Genomic DNA, 25216 nt, shown 5'->3' on the forward strand with positions numbered 1-25216 from the left:
CTCTTTCCCATCCCTTTCTCTTTCCATCCCTTTCTCTTTCCCACCCTTTCTCTTTCCCATCCCTTTCTCTTTCCCCATCCCTTTCTCTTTCCCATCCCTTTCTCTTTCCATCCCTTTCTCTTTCCCATCCCCTTTCTCTTTCCCATCCATTTCTCTTCCCATCCCTTTCTCTTTCCCATCCCTTTCTCTTTCCCATCCCTTTCTCTTTCCCATCCCTTTCTCTTTCCCATCCCTTTCTCTTTCTTTTTTTTCTCCTTTTTTTCTTTTTTTTCTCTTTTTTTTCTTTTTTTTCTCCTTTTTTTTTCTTTTTTTTTCTCCTTTTTTTTTCTTTTTTTTCTCCTTTTTTTTTTTCTTTTTTTTTCTTCCTTTTTTTTTCTTTTTTTTTCTCCTTTTTTTTTCTTTTTTTTTCTCCTTTTTTTTCTTTTTTTTTCTCCTTTTTTTTTCTTTTTTTTTCTCCCTTTTTTTTCTTTTTTTTTTCCTTTTTTTTTCTTTTTTTTTCTCCCTTTTTTTTTCTTTTTTTTTCTCCCTTTTTTTTTCTTTTTTTTTCTCCCTTTTTTTTTCTTTTTTTTTCTCCCTTTTTTTTTCTTTTTTTTTCTCCCTTTTTTTTTTCTTTTTTTTTTCTCCCTTTTTTTTTCTTTTTTTTTCTCCCTTTCTCTTGATCTGAAATGGAACACATACATGAAATCTGTTGCCAATGTCACTGGAAAAAAAATGGTTGGATAACTCTACCACTCCAGCCGATGCAATCCTCTCTGTATAAGAGCTAGGTACACCCTAAAATGGAGTACTGTTGCCATATCTGGGCAGGAGCTGCTGTGCATTCTATCCAGCTCTGATAGTTAAAAACCGGCTTCGAAACTTAGTAGGTGATGCCCTTTTCTCTTCCCTGCAACCTTTTTTCCACAAAAGATGTTGCAAGCCTGTCTCTACTTTATCGTTATTTTCATGGCAAGTGCTCGACTGATCACCAATTTATAGTTCCTCTCTTGCCAAACTTTCATAAAAAAACACTTGACTAGCTACAACCACTATAAACGATTTCCCTCCTCTCTGTCTGTGACTAAATCTAAATCCAGATTTCATGAACAAAGCTTCTTTCCCAGAACTCTGTTCGTGGAACACTGTTCCACTGATCTGCTTCCCAATTGAATACAACATGGTAGCCTTCAAATCCAATGTAAACAAGTTTTTTGTTGAGCCGTCCTCATAATACAATTCTACCCAATTTACACCATTAATGATTACTACGCTACCACCTTGCATCCATTAATCCTTTATCCTCGAGTGGCCTTTATGCCTTGATAAGTGGTGAGGCCTAAAACAAAAAAAAATGTAGAACAGTTGAGGTAACAAGGTCAGTTGATAAGAAAAAGTTAAAGAAAACACAGGAGGAAGTGGTAAGGATGGACTTGAGAGAAAGAGGGATAAAGACTTAACCAGAGATAGGTTAGTTTAAAAGTTTATTTCTGAAAGTCACCCAACACATAGAAAACAGATGTAAAAACGATGATGGTGGCTTTTTCATACTAAACACTGAAAAATATATCTTTTCAGCCATGTGTTCTTCATGAATATTGAAAATCCTGCAAAATCATGGCGATTTGTGTTAAAGAATGCCCAGACAAAAAGATGTCGACCCAAGCTGAATATCAATCGTATGCAAAGAAGACCGGAGTACATCTTTGCAGTTACCAAGTGAATCTAGTTGACTACCCTATCAGTGGGACTGGAACACGGGGACCCTGCCCTAAGGTCGTATATAAAAGGTAAGCTTGTTGTTGAATTGCATTAAGAATCCTAAAACCTTTTTTTTTTTTTTTTTTTTTCCATCACTTGTGAACGCTATGGATGCTCGTTCATGTAGTAACCATTCATGTTTTCATACATCATGGCTTATTATTTGTATGCATTCTAATCTTATTTTCAAGTAAAAATCTTTAATGCAAGCCATAGATCTCTGCAAAACACAAAATATGGTGCCAAATGTACTTTGCTTTATGTTCATAGTATCACATCAAATCTGTGAACCCGTTAACAAGCACTAACTATTATAGGGATGAATAATGGCAGTTTTCTCATTTTTGTTTAGTTTACAAATACAAAGTTGTATTAATACTGTCGAGTTTGGATAAATTACCTCCCTTTGATGTAATGCATGCATATTGGAAGGATGGCAGCCATGTTAAGGTAGTGATCAACACTTATTATATAAGTGTCATGTAAGACTAGAAAAAAAAGGTTGAATTAATGAAAAGAGATGTGACTTATCTTAATGTATTGGGGCATGCAGCCAAAATTCTAAGAATAAGGTAGAGATCTCTGACAGACAGATGATGCAAAATAATGGATATTCCTGTGAAGTAGACAGAATTATTATTTAAATTTGGAAAACAAAAAGATGAAAAAAAGTTATCCTAAACTGAAATTTTATTTCCACCACTTGTGAACCCCTACAGGTTTTTTTTTTTTTTTTTTTTTATAATTTTTTTTTTTTTATAATTTTTTTTTTTTTTAATATATATATATATATATATAATTTTTTTTTTTTTTTTTTTTTTCTTGAGGGTAAAGTTACATATAGTCGCTACAAATAGCCAGCTGTTTCAGTCAAAGAGACTCTCGGGTGACCCAGAACCTCTCGACGCCAAACAGAAAATTTTTTTTTTTTTTTTTTTTTTTTGCGTTGCGAGGTTTTGGGTCGCCTGAAGAAGTCTCTTTGACTAAAACAGATGGCTATTTGTAGCGACCATATATAATTGTTTATCCTCAAATAATAAGAAATATATTTTGCTCTTTTTATTGAGCACTATCTTACACCCTTGCTGCCCTCATTAGTCCCAACTTTTGAACACCTCAAACCTGAATATATATATATATATATATATATAAAACCATCTAATATATGTAAGGCAAAATGTGTGTTTGTACATTTTGCAAAAACTTCCGACAGACACGTTAGAACAAAATTGGTATCATTTCAAAGATCGATGTCTCAGACGACAAATATCGAAAAATTGGCCAAAAAGATAAATTCTTTCACCGTCAACAGGTTTGTTATCTGTAAGGAGGGAGTCAATTTTTTCCGTCGACATTTTTGTAAGTCATTCAAGTCTCACGTGAACGACATCGCATAAAACTCGCAATTTCAAATGTCCATGATATCACAATCACGGTGGGCGCATTAATAAGACGTTTGCTTTTTTTCACCTCCTTTTCCTCTAGTGCGTTATGGGTTCGAGCCTGCCTATTACCCCTAATTTTTTGCACTATTTGCTATTTTGAGTTGTTTTAAGTGATTGTTTTTTTTTTTTTTTTTTTTTTTTTTTTTTTTTAGGGGCTTTGGTTGCTCAACCAACTCCCTTACACACACCTCAACACATCCGGGCACCCAGACTAGTTATATATATATATAACTCCTATCTATAACCATTCATATTTTAATACATCAGTTTATTATTTGTATGTATCTCAATTTTATTTTTTTCGTAAGTAAACCTCTGGAAAACAAATTATACTAAATGGATTAGCCTCCAAATTATGTTGGCTGGAAGTTTGTTGAAAATTAGAAAAATTTGCCGTCATATATACATGACGGGACAACCTGGTCGCAAACTGAAATAGACCCAGTGCACCCACTACAAAGGGTGTGCAATAAATAATGCCCCTGATCCACTTCCCATAGCAGTAAAGCAACGAAACTTGGCACAGTTATTAGTCTTTCTCTACATAGGAACCACCCAGAGTTATACATTTTTCCCATCGTTTGATGCAGCTGTGGATACTGTTTTTGTATAACACCCCAGGTTGGTCCTCCAACCACGATGTGACTTCAGAAATCAAGGCTACATCATCTGGGAAACGCTTTCCTTTCAAAAACAACTTCATGGCTGGGAAGATTGAAAGTCAGAGGGTGCAAGGTCAGGAGGGTAGGGAGGATGGATAAGGATTTTATAACCACATGCCCGTGCTTCTGATCTGGCGACATGCGAGTTGTGGACCGGAGCGTTGTCCTGCAGGAGGAGGGTATCTTTGCTGATCTTGCCCCGCCTCTTGATTTTGATAGCTTCCCTTAATTTCCTAAAAAGTGAAGCATAATAGGCTCCTGTAATTGTAGTATCCTTTGCTAGGAAATCTGTCATCACTACTCCGTCCTGGTCCCAGAAGACTGTGAGCATGATCTTGCCAGCGGAGGGCTGCACCCTTGCCTTCTTTGGAGGTGGTGAGTCCAAGTGCTTCCACTGCATTGACTGGGGTTTGGTCTCTGGATCATAGTGATGGACCCAGGTTTCATCCTGTGTAATCAGTCTTTTGAAAAACTTTAACTCATCTTCTTAGAACATCTCCAAATTCATCCTCGAGCACTCAACGCGTTCTCGCTTCTGGAATGGTGTGAGCAACCTGGGAATCCATCTGGCAGACACCTTATGCATATGCAAATGGTCATGAATGATAGTTTCCACAGACCCTGTACTAATCTTGACATCTTGGGCCATTTGGCGAATAGTAATGTACCGATCTTCCAAAATGGCGGCCTCAACTTGACGGACAGATGCCTCATCAATGGCAAAAGGGGGGGGCGACCAGGTCTGGGAGCTGTTTCCAGACTTCGGCCATGTTTGAATTCACGATGCCAGCGTTTTACAAGGTCATATAATGGGGCATTATCACCATAAGTTTCTTTCATTTCATCAAAAGTCTCCTGTGGTGTGCGTCCTTTCAAATACAAAAACCGGATCACTGCTCGACATTCAACAGTCTCCATTTCACACCTGACTCAGTTCAAACACCTGTAAAACAGAAACCACAATTAGTTCAGAGCTGTAATTTGCCACATAACCAGTAGAGATATAAATCATTGCACATGCAAAATTTCAGCTAGATCAGACAACTGGAAGTGGGTCAGAGGCATTACTTATTGCATGCTCCTCGTATGACTGAAACGGTTTTCGTAATTTTTGGATATGTTCACTACTGTGACATGACGGGTAAGTAGATACCATTGGTTTTACTTGAAATTCAATATTTTTTTTTTTTTTTTTTTTTTGCTATTATAGTGAAAGTACCCAAATTTCTCGGCAAATTTCTTTTTTTTTTTTTCTTTTTTTTTTGTCGTTTTCGTATCATGTTGATGCCGAGATCCCTACAAATAAGTCCACATTCTCCCATACTTCAACTGAGATCCTTAACCCTAACCCGTTCCTCTCTTTTCATTTTTAGCATATCACTCCTAAATCGATGCATTCCGTCCAACCTGAAGGACATTCCTCAAGACATTGCAAAGAAAATCGTTGCGTACCTCAACGACACTGATATATTCGAGAAGGTTCTTGGGGATTTGTATCGTAGTTGGAAGGAAATTATATTTTTATGCCTCATCACCTTATGTAAGTATTAAAATTGTTTTGTCTCTTATATATCTAATATATAAAGTTTTCTTCTTGGATGTTAAAATATTTTGGATTGTAATGGGGTATGATCCCACACAGTCGGGAGATTCTATTTATAAACGATGCTGCTAGGAACTGACGAATCTAATTAATTCCCGTTCTGCTACCAACCAATCAGAAACCAGAATTGCTCCAAAATATTAAACCTTTCTGTAACAATTTTGCATATGCTTTTTCCGTCTCAATACGGGAAGAATCTTTTGCTCTGTGGATTCCAACTCGAGAACTGTCTACTGCAAACCAATTAACTCGCAGGACTTGTAGAACAACAAACCATCGGAAACTCTTCTGAAACTAAACATGGCTTAAACTTCTAGATTGAATTTTCAAAGTCAGACCTAAATGGCATTTAATCTAACAAATAAAACTTAGCTTTTGACTATCCAATTTTTATTTATTGTTGTACCATGTTATTGGCAATATAATAACGCACTTCGATACAATTTATTTTTAAAACTTACTTAATCCAGCCCCTACGATTGCTAATATGAAACATTTTTAAATAATCATCTAAATTAAAAATCAGCCAGGGGAATAACTAATTTTAAATTTCTCACAACTTACCCTGAGCTATGTTCATCGTCCGACCACTCGGTTGTTTCAGTTAAGATAAAAACAAAATGTAATAAGTCCTCTGATGTACCTATCCATCGTACAGTATATCGATCCTCTATGGTTGACTGGAATAGCTTCCATACATTTATATCAGATCTACCTCTGCATTCCATGTTTAAAAAGAATATCTCTATGGTATCAAACCTGACAGAATGGTTAATTGTAGGTATAGACTGCTTCATACCCTCCCAAAAATTCTAGCAAAAATCTTACAGCCAGCTGTGGTTCTCTGCCATTGCGCACAGAAATCACTATTTCCATTGCTTCCAATGTAATAGATGTACTGAGACTAAAGCCGCCTTCAGGACTGCCAGCAACCACTGTAAAAGAGTAATAAAGAATGTGAGAGAGTTGTAAGCTCAGTCCGTAAAGTCCAAAGTAACTAAGCAGCAGCTTGGTTCCTACCGGTCTTGGCAAATAACAAACCGTCCTTAATAGAAGTGTGTGCTTTATCCCAACCATCATCGATGAACCTGAGGTAATCTCTTCAGCATCAGACAAAGCCAAACTCTTTACCAAGAACTTTGCAACTAATTCTACCCTATGTTATCAGAGTAGCCCCTCCCCCCATATTTCTTCCTGTATCAGAAAACATGCTATACGACATACAAATATGTGTGATGATTCCAGTAAAGCAACTGCCCCTGACGACATTCCGATTATAGAGCTGAAAAGGCTCCAACCAGAACTAACTCGCATACTTACAAAGCTGTTTAACCGTCTTAAGGAGAATTGCTTCCCAACACCCTGGAAAATCTCATCAGTATGCCCCATATTTAAAAATTCAGGTGATCGGTTCCATCTCGCCAAACTTTCACGAGAAACATTTCTCTAGCTGAAAACACTATCAATAATTTCCCCCCACTCGTTATCCGTGTCTAAACTTAAATGTAGATTCCATGAACAAAGTTTCTTTTTTAGAACTGCACACCATTATTTTCATGGCAAGTGTTTGTCTGAGCTCCAATTTATGGTCCCCCCCACCCCTAGCCTGATTTTCATGAAAAACACTTGTCTAGTTGAAACTACTATCAATAATTTCCCCCACTCTTTATCTGTTCTTAAACCTAAACGTAGATTCCATGAACAAATAGACTTCGTAACCTTGTAGGAGATGTCCTTTTCTCTTCCCTGCAACCTCTATCTCACAGAAGAGATGTTGCGAGTTTGTCTCTGATGTATCATTATTTTCATGGAAAGTGTCCGACTGAGCTTCAGTCTATGGTCCCCCTCGCCAAACTTTCACAAGAAACACTCGTCTAGCTGAAAATACTATTAATAATTCCCTCCACTCTTTATCTGTTCTTAAACCTAAACGTAGATTCCATGAACAAAGCTTCTTTTTTAGAACTGCACACCATTATTTTCATGGCAAGTGTTTGTCTGAGCTCCAATTTATGGTCCCCCCCCACCCCTAGCCTGATTTTCATGAAAAACACTTGTCTAGTTGAAACTACTATCAATAATTTTCCCCACTCTTTATCTGTTCTTAAACCTAAACATAGATTCCATGAACAAAGCTTCTTTTTTAGAACTGCACACCATTATTTTCATGGCAAGTGTTTGTCTGAGCTCCAATTTATGGTCCCCACCCCACCCCTAGCCTGATTTTCATGAAAAACACTTGTCTAGTTGAAACTACTATCAATAATTTCCCCCACTCTTTATCTGTTCTTAAACCTAAACGTAGATTCCATGAACAAAGCTTCTTTTTTAGAACTGCATGCCTGTGGAACTCTGTTTCATTTCCCTTTCAAGCCAATTACAATTTGGTCATCTTAAAGTCCAACATGAACAAGTTCTTGATGAGCCGTTCCCCTTATTGTCCCACACTCATTAACCTTAATGATATTGTTGTATACTCATTAACCTTTATCCTTGAGTGGCTTCCGGCCTTGATAAGTGGCGACTCATTTGCAAAAAAAAAAAAAAAAAAAGGCTATAATAGTTGTCTACCTTTTTTAGTTTAAAAATATGCAAACAAATAAAAAAAATTAAAAGCTAAATTTATTTTATTGCATCCCGGGTAATGCCAGGTAGCCATAGCTATGGTTTAAATAAAGTTCCTGGAAAATGGATCATTTTTACCGCTCCACAAAATGTCTGACTCGGGGTACAATCCTCTATTCTAAGAACAAATATTTCAATATATCACGACTTTTCTGTATGGCTAGACATAGCAAATATTTGAAATCTGACTGACCAATCTTTGAGACATCTTTGCACTATTATGCTCACTATGATAATGTTTTAGTTACATCCACACTGGCGACTACCTAGATAGCTCAATTCAGTGGATGTCTACAAGATTGACACCCCCACCTCTAAATTCCACAATTTACACTTTTTTTTTTCCAGTTAATATCGATTACAAACTTACTTAACTTTCAGATTTAAAAAAACTTTTGAAAAAAAAACATTTTTTATGACTTTGATTGTTGGTTATGACTTAATACATTTTGATTTATTGAAAAACTAAGAAAAAAAAATCATAAAAAATCTTTATAAGATTCTGCTTGTTCATTTCTTAGTCAGTTCGTATGTTATGCTTTGAAAAAGACCAAATACAATATTCCTTTTGAAAGATATTTATAAAGATAAAAATTTATGATAGTTTTTTTTTTGGGGGGGGGGGGGTAAAAAAAAAACAAAAAACAAATATATAACAACTGTTCCAAACACAATGACATTTACTTTTCTACCTAATTGAAAAGAGAAAATTACACAGAAGAAAAAAAATAATCAGATTTTGGAGATGTCCGCTAAAGAGGAGTCAGCCATTTTGTATTCTGACTCCTGACAGTTTGAAGAAAATCAAAAATTGAAAGAAAAACACTTTCAAAGACTTTTAAATGCACAAAAAATATATGCAGACAGGTAAAAGTAATTTTTATTGCCTTTGGTAAGTTATTTGTTTAATATTTATTGGGTTTTCCTACCTTTTTTTTTTTTTTTTTTTTTTTTTTTTTTTACCTAATTAACAATTATCAAATATTTTCCAGTTTTTTGTATGAAATGATATTGTATCTGTAAGAAATTTTTGGTAAAGAAAAATAATATGAGCACCAATGGATTAAAGCAATGGCAGAAACCTTAGAAGCGGCCTTTCATTATTTGTTTCAAATATTTAATTTGTTTTGATTAATATTGTTACAGCCATTCTCCTATCTGTCAAGTATTTAATTTGTATCATCTGGCCTAGCCATGCAAACTGCATAGCTAAACTAGCTAACATACTCTACTCTTATTGTACGACTTCAATCTGTTACACAAAGCATTAATGAAGAATTTCAGTTGATACAATATTGATTTCTTTTCTTATTCTTGTATTTTTTATTTTTTTTATTTCAGGTATGTCTTTTGTCATGTTGCTTCTCATGCGATTCCTTGCTGGTATTATTGTCTATCTGATCCTGATCCTCGTCTCTGTCGGAAGCATCCGTAAGTATTGGAACGAGCCTTTACTTGACATTGACCCCAGATTATGTACATCTTTATCTTGTAGGACTAAAATCAAGAATCCGATTTAGTTTAATATATACATTGGAACCTGGATATAAGAGTTGATATCCGGGTTTGGTCTATTTTGTTTAGGTAAGTATGGGAACACTTCATATAACGCTTTTTACGTACAGAACACTATTTTATTTTACAGTTATAGACATAAAGAAAACAGACAAAAATATATACAATTAGTTTTCACAAATAATTCGGCCAAAAATTACTTTTTCTTAAAAATGTCAGTCATTTTTTCATTGTACAGAAATCTCTTTAACATCATGAACACTTTGCTTCAAAGTAGGCTGTCAGAGTTTGTCACTTTCAGAAACTTCAGCACTTACACTTTCAGCATCATCATCTTTGTCAAAAATCTCTTGACTCTCTAACTCACCTCTGCTTGACAGCTTTGACATCACACTGTCATTCAAAACGACCCCCCCCTAAATCTCTCTTCTATCCAGGTTAAACTGTATAACTATATCAACTCAGGTGTGTGTGTGTATATGTTTATATAGTTCTATGTACATGATTAACTCCTAAACTAATTAACCGATCATTATGAATTTTGAGAAACAGTTGTGAGATGTAAAGATTGGTGATGCATGTTATACTCACGAGGGTGAAGGGAACCTTGCCCGGTCATAAAATACGTTTAAATATATTTTAATTCATGCAGATTTTGTATTTATTATTATTATTATTATTATTAAGACAATTCTCTATTGAATATTATGATGGACCCTCTCATCAATTTCAACATGAACTTCCGTCACAACTAAGGTGTTTGGAAATCCACTCAGATGATTTGTTTATAGTGGTGAAGGCTTTGTGCAGAACCAGCCACATTTTGGTATTCATCCTTCATTGGTGCAATGGCTGCCACAAGATACAGCAAATAAGTTTTACATCAGTTTTCTTTCTCCTAGATGTCTTAATGGAGACTTAGGCTGCATCTCTCCCAGTGAATTAAATGTACCCCCAGATCCCAACCTTGGAATTTCTGTCTCTGCACCGTACATACAGCACCTAGACTTCCCAAATGGTCACCCATCTGGTACTGGCCAGACTCATTGCTTAACTTCAGTGATCTGGTGAGAACCAATGTGTCAACATGATTGCACCATATATTGAATATTATATTGTACCTAATATATAGTACTGATTTCAAGTGTAAAAAAAAAAAAAAAAAAATTACTTGAGTGCCATCAATTAGAATTGAAACCAAAACATTTAGCACTCGAGACATATTTTTTTTTTTTTTTTTTTTTTTTTTTTTTTACAAAGGCATCACCACATTATCAAGGCCCAGAGGCCACTCAAGGATAAGGGTTAAAGAGTGTACAGTAGAAGTTGGTCAATTTAGTAATCATTAGTAATGAAAATTTGGTAAATTTAATAACTTATATGGAACGGCTCATCAAGAACTTATTTACTTTAGACTTGAACAAAACCATATTGTAGTCAGCCGGAAAGCAGGAAAACGGAAGACAATTCCACAGGCGTGCAGTTCTAAGAAAGAAGCTTTGTTCATGGAATCTACGTTTAGGTTTAGCCACAGATAAAGAGTGGGGGAAATTATTGATAGTGTTTACAGCTAGACGAGTGTTTCTTGTGAAAGTTTGGCGAGGGGGGACCATAGATTGAAGCTCAGTTGAACACTTTCCATGAAAATAACGATACATCAGAGACAAACTCGCAACATCTCTTCTGTGAGATAGAGGTTGCAAGGAGGAGAAAAGGACATCTCCTACGAGGCTACGAAGTCTATTTTGAACTCTATCAAGGCAGGACAAGTTCTTTCTAGCAGCTCCTGCCCAGATGTGGCAACAGTATTCCATCCTTGGACGTACCTGGCTCTTATATAGATAGAGAATAGCATCAGCAGTGAGATATCTACTGGATCGATAGAAAGATCCCACCATTTTTCCAGCGGCCTTGGCAACAGATTTGATATACGTGTTCCATTTAAGATCAGGAGTAATGGTCAAGCCCAGAAGCTTGTCAAAACTTGAGGCCTCCTGAAGACGAGAGCCATTCATTTCAATTGATGACAAATGTGGATTAGAATGTTGATGATGTAAAGAGAGAAGCTTGGTTTTAGATGCATTAAAAGTAACCAGCCACTCCTTTCCCCATTGTACTACGTGCTCAAGATCAGAGGAGAGAGAATTGGAGAGAACTTGCTCGTTTACTGTCTTAGATGTGGTACCATAAATGGTAGTGTCGTCAGCATAAATGTCTACAAATGATGTAAGGATATGATTTGGAAGATCATTAATGTAGATCAGGAAAAGAGTTGGGCCCAGGATGGATCCCTGAGGGACACCGGCATTAATATTGTGAGCTTCTGATTTTTGCCCCTCAACTACTACTCTTATGAATCTATCAGAAAGAAATGATTTAATAATTGAGAAGACTTTTCCAGCTATACCATAGCTAGCGATCTTATGAAGTAAACCTTTATGCCATACCCTATCAAAGGCTTTAGATATGTCAAGAGCAATTGCCCTAGAAAGATTGCCACCGTCGAGAGATTTGCTAATCCTATGCGATATAACTGTAAGGACATCTGCTGTAGATCTAGCAGAACGGAAACCATACTGTTTGAGCTATTGACAGATAAGATTTAAAAATAAGCCATTTCAAGCTATGAATGAATTAGCGCATGAGCAAAACTAATGTCAGAAAGTTGAAATGAACATTTTGTATTTCAACTTGCCAACATATTTTTGTACACCTTTCTTGGAATTTCTGTCTCTGCACCGTATATATAGCACCTGGCCTTCCCAAATGGTCACCCATCTGGTACTGGCCAGGCTCATCATTGCTTAACTTCAGTGACCTGGTGAGAACCAATGTGTCAACATGATTGCGCCATTTTTTTCTTTTACAAGATGGTCACCACTTATCAAGGCCCAGAAGCCACTCAGGGATAAGTACAGTACGTTAGTGTGGATATCTAAAGTGTCTACTTAAGGGGGCGGTTCATCAGGAATTTGTTTACGTTGCACTTAAAGACATCCAAGTTGTAGTCGGGTGGGAAACAGGCAAACGGAACAGAGTTCCACAAGCGTGCACTTCTAAGAAAGAAGCTTTGTTCATGGAATCTGTTTTGATTTAGGCATAGATAAAGAGTGGGGAAAGTTTTTGACAGTGGATTCAGCTAGACTGGTGTTTTGATTAAAAGATTGGCGAGGGGGGACCAGAGATTGGAGTTCAGACGAGCACCTGCCATGGAAATAACGATAAAACAAAGATAGGCTTGCAACGTCTCTTCTGTGGGAGAGAGGTTGCAGGAAAGAGAAAAGAGCATCCCCCACTAAGCCACAGTGTATTTTGTACTCTGTCAAGGCAGGATATGCTATTCTTAGCAGCTCCTGCCCAGATATGGCAGCAGTATTCCATCCTTGGACTACTTGGCTTTTATATACAGAATTGCATCAGTAGTGAGATATCTTCTGGAGCGGTAGAAGGATCCCACCATCTTTCCAGCGACCTTGGCAACAGACTTGATGTACGTGTTCCATTTCAGATCAGGAGTGAAGGTCAAGCCCAGAAGCTTGTCAAAACATGAGGCTTCTCCTAGACGAGAGCCATCCATTTCAATTGATGCCAGATGGGGATCAGAGCGGTGATGTAAAGATAGGAGTTTAGTTTTAGATGCATTAAAGGTCTTCCCCCACTGAACCACTCGTTCAAGATCGGAGGAGAGAGAATCAGAGAGCTTTGTCATTTACAGCCTTTGTGTTACTGTAGATGGTCGTGCCATCAGCATAGATGTCAACGAATGATTTAAGTATGTGTTTAGGGAGATCATTGATGTAGATCAGGAAGAGAGTTGGGCCCAGGATGGACCCTTGAGGGACTCCAGCATTAATACTGCAGGCCTCTGATTTTTGTCCATTGAATATTATATTGTACCTAATATATAGTACTGATTTCAAGTATTAAAAAAAAATGACTTGAGTGCCATCAATTAGAATTGAAACTAAAACATTTAGCACTCCAGACACATTTCTTACTGTTTGAGCTATTGGCAGATATAAGATTTTAAAATAAACCATTTCAAGCTATGAATGAATTTGCGCATGAGCAAAACTGATATGCCAGCAAGTTGAAATGAACATTTTGTATTTCAACTTGCCAACATATTTTTGTACGTATTATTCATCCATCCATCCAAAGATTTTACTCGTTATAAACCATCTTTGGTGTATGATTACTATTTCCTGTTAATTTCCAGTGCTATGTGACCAGTAATTTGAGAATTTATCGGTTAAATATTTTCACACAAACACACACCTGCATCTACTGCTTTATTTGTGTAGATTAAGTTTAATTATATATTCCCCAAATTTCAGTTTTTTGTAGTATTTTAAAATCCTTATATAGGCACAATCTTTCATTTGCAAATTCAAATATTACAGGTTTGCATTCAATTCGACCAATAATCATTGGACACAAAATTAACCAGAAATCCGTGAATTTAATTTTTACGAACACCTAAGCTTAAGCCTCAAGTTTTAGTCAATTTCAAAATACTATGAAACAAGAAATAGAAACAGAAGAGAGAGAGAGGGGAGAGGGGGGCATAGGAGATGGAGAGGCAGAAGATGATGGTAAAGTAGAAAGCAAGAAAGGCATCATAAAGTATTTTGAATTCTTTTGACTTCAATTTCCACAAATTTTATCTCAATATAAAGTTATGTGTGTGTGTTTATATTTCTATGTATAGGATTCACCCTTAAACTAAGGAATATATTATTTGATAATTTTATTCATTAAAAACCTCCAGTTGCAGTAATGGCGACGGTATGAATTGCCTACGTGCTATGATGGTTTTCTTGTTATTATTGGATATGACTACAATATAGTTCTCTTCAAGTCTAACATAAACAAGTTTTTGATGAGCTGTTCCATTTACTGAATTTCCATTACTAACAATTACTATATTTTCCGATTTCTACTGTACACTCTTTAACCCTTATCCTCGAGTGACCTCTTGGCCTTGATAAGTAGTGATGCCTATGTAAAAAAAAAAAAAAAAAAAAAAAAAAAAAAAAACACCCTCAAATTATGGAGACATTTTGAGGATTATTCAGCTTCATGGCGGATTTCATTAAATTTTCTGTTTAACTTTTTAACTTTAAACAAACCGTTTGCACACGTCGTTCCCAACAAACTCGTACTTGTGCACTTGTTGGGGTTTTTGCCAGTGAGTGATGAAGAAACAAACCAATTAATAAATGTCTTTTTTACATACATGCACGGTCGCTGATCTTCATTCTTTTTATTGCTCTTCCATGTGTTGGCCATGATCTGCTTGTAGCTGTGGTCTTCTGTTTAACTCAAGATGAATCTATTCAGGCATAGAAAACTATGGAAACTTGTTGGAGTTTCAAAGGTTTTATTTAGAATTTTCTCTTTGGGGAAGAGATCATGTAAATTACTTAATTTATTTTTTACTTAGTCTTAAAATGGTCGATGAACTGACAGACCCTCAAGATAATATTCATTTTGATTTCTATATTGTTGGGCATGTCTTGCCATCCAGACACTCTGATCTACCTCCCTCCCCTGAACATGTGATATCATTTTTATGTCTAATATCATTGGACACCTACGCTTCTAGTGTTTGGGAGTTAACCTTTGAAAGAGGGCCACAACTGATGCCTTAATTTTCTTACTTAAAATGGTCAATGAACAAACAGCCTCGAGGTAATATTCACGTTAGATTTCTACATTATTGGGCGCATCTTGTCTATCCATCTTCCCTGACTCAAACCGTCTAGAAACTCTTCTGTCTCCCCTGAACACATTTCTACCTAGTCATTTGACACCTGCGTTTCTAGTATGTTTTATCCAACTTTCATCTAACTTTTGAATTCTCTCCTCCAATCACGCTAACTGCATGAGCTGTGAGCGAAATGACGTTACAATAAGGAAAAAGACTATAAAAAGGAGAGAACACGTTCGAGAAGACGATCATGTTTGAGGTGGGTGACGTCATGGTCGTAACAATGAGGCAATGTTGTACAGCAAAAAAAAAAAAAAGTTGTCTACTTTGCGACTGAGGCTAAAATGTGTTGGTTAACATTACGCCAGCTTATCCTAACATGTACTTAATGTGACCCTCACCAAAATTCATACTAGTTAACATAATCTCGACTTACTGGTGTAGGGTCCCAATATATAACAGTATGACGCATGGAGTAACTGTGTGGAACACGATACCATAGAACTGCTTCCCAGCTGACTATAACATGGTTGTTTTTCTAATCTGATATAAGTTCTTGATGAGCCATCTTCAATATTCAAACCCTACCCATTACCAATCCTCGTGGTTTTGTATTACAGTCTACCCGAAACTCATGGACTCTTATCCTCGAGTAGTCCTTGGGTGTTGATAAACAGTGACACCCTAGTAAAACAAAGAAAAAAAAGACATCTGTTGCAAACAAACATAAGTGTTGATGATAAACCATTAATAATGATTTATTCTTACTCTATACCATTGCCTAAAACTAAACGGAAATTCCATGAATAATGAACGTTTTCCTGCTTTCTAGCTGACTACAATATGGTTGTCTTCAAGTCCAACGTAAACAAGTTCCTGATGAGCCGTTCTACTTGAGTTAACGAATTTCCATTACTAACGATTACTATATTGTCCAATTGACTACTCTACACTCTTAACCCTTATCCTCCAGTGGTCTCTGGGCCTTGATAAGTGGTTATGCCTATGTAAAAAAAAAAAAATAAATAAATAAAATAAAAAAAAATTTTTTTTGTTAGAACTATTTGTCGGAACACAATATCATGGGGTTGCTTCCCAGCTGCCTATAACCAATAATAACGATTAATTTTATTTTATTCCAGTTGGAACAGCTTTCCTTTGGTGGACTTATGCAGGCTTCAAGACTAAGTTGGACAGCGATGAAGCTTTTCAGATCCCTTTCCTTGATGTCGAAATCAACGGAGAAAATGCTTTCCTTGCGTACTCCATCATTGCAACCATCCTTACTGTAAGTTTCATTTTGATGCATAACCTCACTAGCAGCAAAATCCCACCCCTTCACTGTAAAAGTCTCTAAATGCGCAGATTTTTTATTCTAATAACTTTCTTTGTATTGCTTGCCTTTGTTATTCCTTCCCTACTCCCTAGTTCTCCAACCATACCAACATGCAGAAATTTGAATTTAAGGTGAAATAATCTCTTGCTGACCAACTCCTCACTTAAAATTGCTTCACTTTCCCCCCTCCATCCCCCCAAATCTGGTCTCTATCACAGTTACTCCCTTATATTTCAGTGGCAATATGGAGCAAATCAAAGACCCTTTTAAACACAAGTACTTGCTTGAGTTATAAGTTCAATGGTGGTCAACATTTTGGCCATCGTCATCAGTCTTACCTGCTAATGGACTTTGGCTTCAATTGCTCGTTCCAATTCATCAACAGTTTGAAACCTTATTTGCTTGCCTCCACATAAAGGTAAACTTGGACACAAGTGTCATGTATTCAAGGAGTCTCCATGTTTTGTCAGGGATTTCTCCCTCAGCCTAAAATCAAGTCTAGACCAGAGGTTTCCAAATTGTGGCCCATCAGCCAAAATCTTTAATCCGGCTCATGGAGCTCTTAAAGAAAAACTAAAAAATTTTCAGAAAAAATTTTTTTAAATGGAAATGCGTGAAAATCGTGTTTTTTTTTTGTTTTCGAAAATGATTAAAAGAATGAAGTTTTCAAAAACCAGTTTCACTAAAAAGCTAAGTTAATGAGCAAAACAGTATATAATACATCCAGGTCATTTTATTTTCAAAAATTTTTTGGCCTGCATAGCTCTAAAAAGTCAGCAATATGCCTCCCCCCACTCGAAAACTTTGGAGACCTTTAGTCAAAACCAGTCTTGCAGAGGCTTTTTCCCTGTTGATCACGGTATGATGCTGGTCTTCTGCAGTTTTAGAAAGTCCACTCTCCCAGGCTTTGCCTTCTCTCTTTTAGAACGGGTTAGTTTATTGTTAATTGCCTGAGGCGCCTCCTCTGGGGAATGCTGATAGGTTGCTCAAGCATTTTTCTGTGCTCCTCCTCTGGGGTACTAACTTTTCAACCCCTCTTTCTAATCCTTGTGTCACATCTCTCGCGTTGAGAGAGAAATAAATACTTTCAAGGAAGGAGTCTTAATGTTAATCACTACATAATCCTCTCTGTAAATTTAAGTATGTTTATGTGTTTATATATAGTGGTACCTCGTTTCAGGGGTTTGTTTGAATATGTTTGACAATCAAAATAATATTTCCTCTTTAAATTAACTGAAATAGAATTGATTCCACAGTTTAAAAGTTCCTTCTTTACGATACGTACCGGACTTCCTACCCTGATGAAGCTATTTATAGCTAGGTACAGGCAAAAATGGGCGGACAAAAATGGGACCTAGTTTTGAAAGCCGATTTATAGGTTTCCGACTTCTTTTTGATTATATTTGAAAGATTAAGAACTAAACTTAATTTCTAAAATGAAAAAAATATTTTTGCATGTGAAAAAAAATCAAGTTATGAAAATGTTTTCACAGCGAGCTACCCAATTCAGCTAAATTTTGAAGTTAAATAAATTCATTGTAAAAATCCTTTAAAAGATAAATTTGTTTTCTGGGTCTATTTCAAAGATAATTAGTAAAGTCCTAAGATATTGAATTAAAAAAAAAAAAATAAATAAATAAATAAAAAAAAACACACCTTGTTTGTACAAAACATAAATTAGCTCAAAAACCCGAGTGATTCTGGCGTTCGCAAAATGCAACAAACTAAAATCTTTTTAACACGAACATTACGAAAGCCCAAAATTTCAGGCAATCGAAAGACTGAAAATGATGTCATGTAATTAAAAGCGAGGAAGTTCTTTTTCTTTTTTTTTTTTTTTTTTTTTTTTTTTTTTCGTCTTCTCCCAGTCACACATCCATAGATTCCTTTTCTGAACGTTTGTATTAATTTTTGCATTTTTTAATTTAATTATTTTTCTATGTTCCTGTTTTTGAATTAATTTTTTTTTTTAAATTATTGTTCAATATTATATAAAAAATGTTACGCCGAAAGTTTCACATTTAGTTAAGCAAGGAAATTATTAAAATCTTGCATATAAAGATTATGCGAAACCCGTAATTTAAAAAAAAAAGTAGAAATATTTTTGCAATTATAATTTTTTGTGTGAAAATATTAAATAAGCAATGCTTAATTCAATGGTAATATCGGTAGTTTGAGAAATTCATTTTTCTTCGAGTTATATAGAATTCATTAATACGGATTTAGGGACTTTTTTCTTAATGTTCCTATAAAAATTTTATTTTCATTGTTACAAATTACGATGCTTTTATATAAAAAACACAAATAAATTTTTGCGTTCTTTATTTACTACTGAAAATCATAATTTTAGTAAAGGTATTTTTTTGTTTAAACAAAATAATACATTTCCACTAAGATTTAAATAAAAATAATGGGTTCATTATATTCCGCGATCATTATTTGATAAATACTGAACATTTCATTACAATTGGTTAATTTCCTGATTTTTTTTTTTTTTTTTTTTTAAGTAAAGGGAGGGGGTCCAAATGTTTATACATTTTGAGCATCGGCATTCATTTTGCCCATACCTATTATAGCGAAATATATTGGACTTACAACAACAAAAGTAAATAAAATGATTTTATCATTATTTCTGACACTGCCAAGTTTTCAAATTTCCCATTTAAATTTTTATTTGTCTTTATTTTTATTTATCATTTAAATTTTTGAATTTTTTATATTTATTTGTTTTTATTTTATGTTTATTTTGAAAAAATTTAATTTATATTCTTTTAAAAAAATTTTTAATTAAAATTTTTTTTAAATTTTAACTTGTATTTGTTTTATTTTTGATTTTTTAAATTAAAAAAATTTGTAAATTTTTTTAATTAATTCTTTCATTTATTTACTTATTTTTCAGGTGATTCTTCTGTTAGTAATTTTTGTGATGAGAAAGCGCATTTCTCTGGCTGTATCTCTCTTTAAGGAAGCTGGGAAGTGTCTTGTGGACCTCCCGTTGCTTCTTATCCAACCGTTTTGGACCATTCTTGCCCTTGGATCATTCTTGGTTTATTGGGTCGTAGCACTTTCTTATCTGTCAACTGCAGGCAAGCACCATTTTTTTTTTTTTTTTTTTTTTCTCTAGGAGCAAAACTAAATTTATAATTTATAAATCAGATTGTTTGATTCCAAGTACCACGTTTTCATTACTTTACAGAGGTAGCTAGTTAATGGTATAGGACAATGATTTGAAGGATTATCAGTCTTTCTGAGATGTAAATTACAACAAGCTTTAAATAAGATCAACCAATGAAAGAAAACGGTTTAAGATTTAAGATAACAAATTTTGTTGATTTTTGCAATTGACACAAAAATGCATAATGATCTCTCTTAAACTGAATGACAAAAAAAAATACAAATGGCAGATGAATATAATTTCCTTCAAATTATCTTTGATAAAAGATGTTTTTTATCGCTCATATAACGTATCACTGACAAAAATACAGCAAGACAATTAATCTACTCCAAGTGATAGCTTACACTGATTGGAGAAATAAGAAATCCATAATCAAACTGAATTGAACAATTGTAGGATCAAAACTTGATTATGGAACTTTTCATGTATGGTGTAGCAAGACCTTTGTACCTGAAACAATTGGAAATATATTCATCACCAGAGCATAAGACTCGCATTGGGGGCTTTTTGCATGTCTTCACTAAAAAGTTCATATATTGAAGCCAATGAAGGTTCTTTCCATTTAAGGACAGGCACTTTACTATGTGACGAAGTTGTCATGTCCACTAAATTCCACTATGGGAAGGGAATTAAAACAACCGTCTTGTATCTTTGAGTTGAAATGACTTCAAAGAACAAATCCAACCGATGCAAGGTCCCCCGTCCATGAGTGAAAAATTTACTTTCACCATGACTAATGTTTGTGCAAAATTTTTTTAAAAATCCAAGGTGTGGTTATTGCAAAATCTACGAACGGACGAACAAATAAATTTGAAAAAATGAAAATCCATTAATCTAACTATCTGCGCAGCTGCACAAATGGATGGAAGTCTGATGTGCTGCTATTGTAAGACAAAAATGCAAATTAGTTGACAGCACCAATATTTAGTACAGAAGTTGGCTCTAAAAATAATAGGACTGGTAAATGCTACACAGATGGATATAAGTCTAATGTGCTACTATCTTAAATGCAGATTATTTGGCAATTTTTAGTACAGAAATTGCAGTCATATACTTGACTCTAAAAATAATAGGACTGATAAATTCATTATCTTATCCAACTCTCTATCAGTGTCGAAAGCATGAATAACAACAAAAACTTACGTATTATTTGGATTCATCGAACTACTGTTCTCATCTTGAGTGTCATTTTCACAAAGTTTCGGTTGATGTAACCCCCGATTTTCTTCAGATGTAGTTTGTTAAACTCGGGAATTTGAATGGAATTTCAAACGGAACCCTTTATTTACTTCACAGGGGTAGCATGGTCTCATTCCATCAGCCATGACTAGATGGAGGTTCTAAGTAATTTGCAATTGTATTTTTCAGTTGCCCACACTGAGGATTGAACCTTCAACCGTATGTTACTTTTACTGTTGATTTTTCCAAGTACTCTAACCACTGCGCCAGGGGGCCACAAAAATTTAAACAAGATCATCACTATTCATAACAAGAATGCAGTGTAAAATGAAATTATGCTGGATACCAAGTTATATCGACAATCATGGAAATGTTTGTATGTCTGCCAAAAACTTTTGACAGATGCATCGGACCGTGATAAAATTGATATTGTTAGAAAGATCAATGTCTCGGACGAAAAATATCTAAAAATTGGCCAAAAAGATTAATTCTGTGCTGGTCAACTAGGCTGTTTTTTTTTGCAAGAAGGGGTCAATTCTTAGCGTTGACATTTTGCAAGTCATACGCCTAGCAATCTCAATGTATAAAACACTATTTCGACCCGTTGTGACCTCAAAAAGAGTTTCCTTTATCAAGCTAGGATCTGATATAAAATATTTACATTACTTATATATATAACAAAAACCTATGTATTATTTGGATTCATCGAACTACTGTTCTCATCTTGAGTATCATTTTCAAAGTTTCAGTCGATGTAACCCCTGACCTTTTTCAGATGTAGTTAAACTCAGGAATTATAGAGCTAATTCTTTTTTGATTATATTGTATGCAATATATAGTAGTGGCCCCTCCCCGGCATGGCCTGGTCATATTTTGTATTCATTATTATTGACCCAATATTCTATTATATTGTACTGTAGCGATTTCAAAGGTCAAACAAAAAATATAAAAATATGACTTGGGTGCCATCGGCTAGAATTGAAACCAAAATGCATAGATCTCCAGCCTTATTCTAAATCCATGTGTGCACAAAAACTTTAAAAATAATAACGTTAAACATCGTTAAAATATAAATTTTTATAGCCAATACACTATTTTATTGTATCAGCTATTTCAAAAGTTTAAAAAGAAATGACTTGGGTGCTATCAGCTGGAATCGAAACCAAAACATTTAGTGTTCCAGCTTTAGTCATTACCGTTTGAGTTATCATCAGATAGAAAAGAAAGCAATAAAATTTGACTTTAACATATAAATTGTATATCTGCACATGTGCATAACAGCACTTTAAGTCGACTTATACCTGCCAAATTTCAATTTTTTTTTTTTCAATTTTGCTCCCTTAGCGGCAATATTTACCGGCTAAATACCAAATCGAATTAGTTCCACAGGTTCAAATGCTCTATCATTTCAAGTTTGTAGACCAAAAATTGACAGTTTGGTAGAAACCGTTTCTCCGTCAGACCAGGTCACTTTTTTTCTTTTCTTTTTTTTTTTCTTTTTTTTTTTTTTTTATTTTTATTTTTATTTTTTTTTTATTCAATTTTCACCCCAAACAAGGCACAGTGCCACTTTGAAGCAGGGGGCTACTATCAGGGACTTAATTTGCGGGATCATTATGAAGGGAGATGAGTAGAAAGATGTTTGTTAACATTACACTTGAACTTCTGCATATCATTGCAGTTGGGAAAGCAGAATCCCGGAAGGGAGTTCCAAAGACCCGCAGTTCTGGGGAAGAAACTATTGGAGTAAAAGGCTTTCTTGCACCTAGGGATCTCTACTGTAAAGGGATGAGACTTAGTAGCTTGTCGGGTTTGTCGGGGGTAGTTACGTCGGGGAGGTACAAGTACAGAGCATTCAACATTAAAGTATTTGTAGAACAGGCAGAGGGATGCAACATCTCGTCGATGGGACAGAGGCTGAAGCCTAGATGACAGTTCAGGACCTATCAGGTTGGCGACTCTCTTTTGAACCCTGTCCAGGAGCGAGAGACAAGCAGAAGATGCACCAGCCCAGATGTGACAACAGTACTCCATACATGGGCGAATGGTTGCCTTATAGAGGTATAGGATACTGTCAGGCGTAAGTAGTTTTCTAGCACGGTAGAGGGAGCCAACCTTCCTTGCAGCAGCCTTGGCAATGCTCTCAATGTATCTATTCCAGTTCATATTCCCTGTAAATGTTAGGCCGAGGAGTTTAAAAGAAGTACTTTCAGGTAATGTGTTCTTGGCCATTGCTATTGGTGGTAGAGAAGGTTTCTTGTACTTTTCTATATAGATATTTATTGACATAGTATATTATGCCTGATAATAATTAGCATCATATCCACTCCCTCCTTCTCTTCAGTAAATTTTATTTCTACACTAGCAAGAAGGTGCTTACAAAGTACTAAAACTTGTTCCCTCTTGACATAAATACCCCTTACAAACCCAACAAGCAGCTAAATCCCACCCCCTAAACAGATCCCTAGGTATAAGAAAGCCTTCTATTCCAATAGCTTCTTCCCCAGAACTGCTAGACTTTGGAACTCCCTTCCAGGATTCTGCTTCCCCAACTGTACTGACATGCAGAAGTTCAAATGTAATGTGAACAGACATCTTGCTGCTCAACTCCCCACATAATATCCCTGCAACTTATGTCCCTGATAGTAACCCCCTACATCAAAGTGGCATTGTGCCTTGTTTGGGGTGAAAATTGAATTTAAAAAATTTTTTTAAATAAAATGCACTTAAATATATTAACTTTTGCAGATTTTGTATTTATTACAGAGCCAATTCTCTATTGAATATTATATTGGCACATCGTTTAAAAAATGACTTGGATGCTATCAGCTAGAATTGAAACAAAACCATTTAGCGCTCCAGCTGTGTTCTATACCGTTTGAGCTAATCCGACAGATAGATTCAAAGTTTTTAAATTGAACCACTTGTAGCTATGATTGAATTTACACATGCGTAAAACTATTAGAAATATATCTGCAAGTTGAAATGAACATTTTGTGTTTCAATTTGCCAACATATTTCTCTACACATTATCCATCCACCCAAAGATTTTACTCATAAACCATTCTTGATGTAGGATTACTATTTCCTGTTAATTTAAGTGTTAATGTGACCAGTAGTTTAAGAGTTTAAATATTTACACACAGACATATTTGTTTTATTTATGTAGACTAGTGAGACCTGTGGAAATTCCACAACAGACTCTTTCATATGTAATATATTGATGTTGGCATTTTGGGGATGTTCAGCATAAATAGATACACCCTGATATTATTGTAGCTCTTTTGTTAAAACTGCAAAAGTATTTATGTAAGCTAACAGCAATGCCCGGTGTAACCCGGTTGTAAAATATACTTAAATGTTTTAATTAATACAAATTTTGTATATATTATTATAGTCAATTTTTTCTTGATTCTTATTATAAAGTTGTGAATTAAAAAAAAATAAATAAATAAATAAAAAAAAAATATATCCATATGACTTGGGTGCATCAGCTTGAATCTAAACTGAAACTTATGACAAAAAAAAAAAAATATATATATATATATGCACACACACACGAGGGGTTTGCAATAAGTAATACCCCTGACCCACTTTCCATAGCAGTAGAGCAACGAAACTTGGCACAATTATTAGTCTTTCTCTACATAGGAACCACCCAGAGTTATGCATATCTCCCATCGTTTGATGCAGCTCTGGAGACCGTTTTTGTAGAACACCCCGGGTTGGTCCTCCAAACGACATGACTTCAGAAATCAAGGCTGCATCATCTGGGGAAACGCTTTCCTTTCAAAAACAACTTCATGGCTGGGAAAAGGTGAAAGTCAGTGTGCAAGGTCAAGAGAGTAGGGAGGATGGGGGAAGATTTCATAATCACACGCCTGTGCTTCTGATCTGGCGACATGCGAGTTGTGGACCGGAGCGTTGTCCTGCAGGAGGAGGGTACCTTTGCTGATCTTGCCCCGCCTCTTGATTTTGATAGTTTCCCTTAATTTCCTCAAAAGTGAAGCATAATAGGCTCCTGTAATTGTAGTACCCTTTGCCAGGAAATCTGTCATCACTACTCCGTCCTGGTCCCAGAAGACTGTGAGCATGACCTTGCCAGCGGAGGGCTACACCCTGGCCTTCTTTGGAGGTGGTGAGTCCAAGTGCTTCCACTGCATTGACTGGGGTTTGGTCTCTGGATCATAATGATGGACCCAGGTTTCATCCTGTGTAATCAGTCT

At 35.4% G+C, this 25216-nt stretch overlaps 1 protein-coding gene across 1 annotated transcript in view; it reads left to right on the forward strand.

The window, feature by feature from the left end:
- Positions 1–25216, forward strand: part of LOC145296936 (choline transporter-like protein 1) — a 183478-nt gene that overhangs the window by 130412 nt on the left and 27850 nt on the right. The window contains 6 exon segments of the mRNA XM_080143140.1: positions 1555–1592; positions 1595–1766; positions 5218–5384; positions 9414–9503; positions 16443–16588; positions 19536–19722. Coding sequence (XP_079999266.1) covers positions 1555–1592; positions 1595–1766; positions 5218–5384; positions 9414–9503; positions 16443–16588; positions 19536–19722 — 800 coding nt within the window.

Source organism: Euprymna scolopes, chromosome 17, assembly GCF_053919585.1.
Source record: "Euprymna scolopes isolate OS-2025 chromosome 17, ASM5391958v1, whole genome shotgun sequence".
NCBI classification, from domain to species: domain Eukaryota; kingdom Metazoa; phylum Mollusca; class Cephalopoda; order Sepiida; family Sepiolidae; genus Euprymna; species Euprymna scolopes.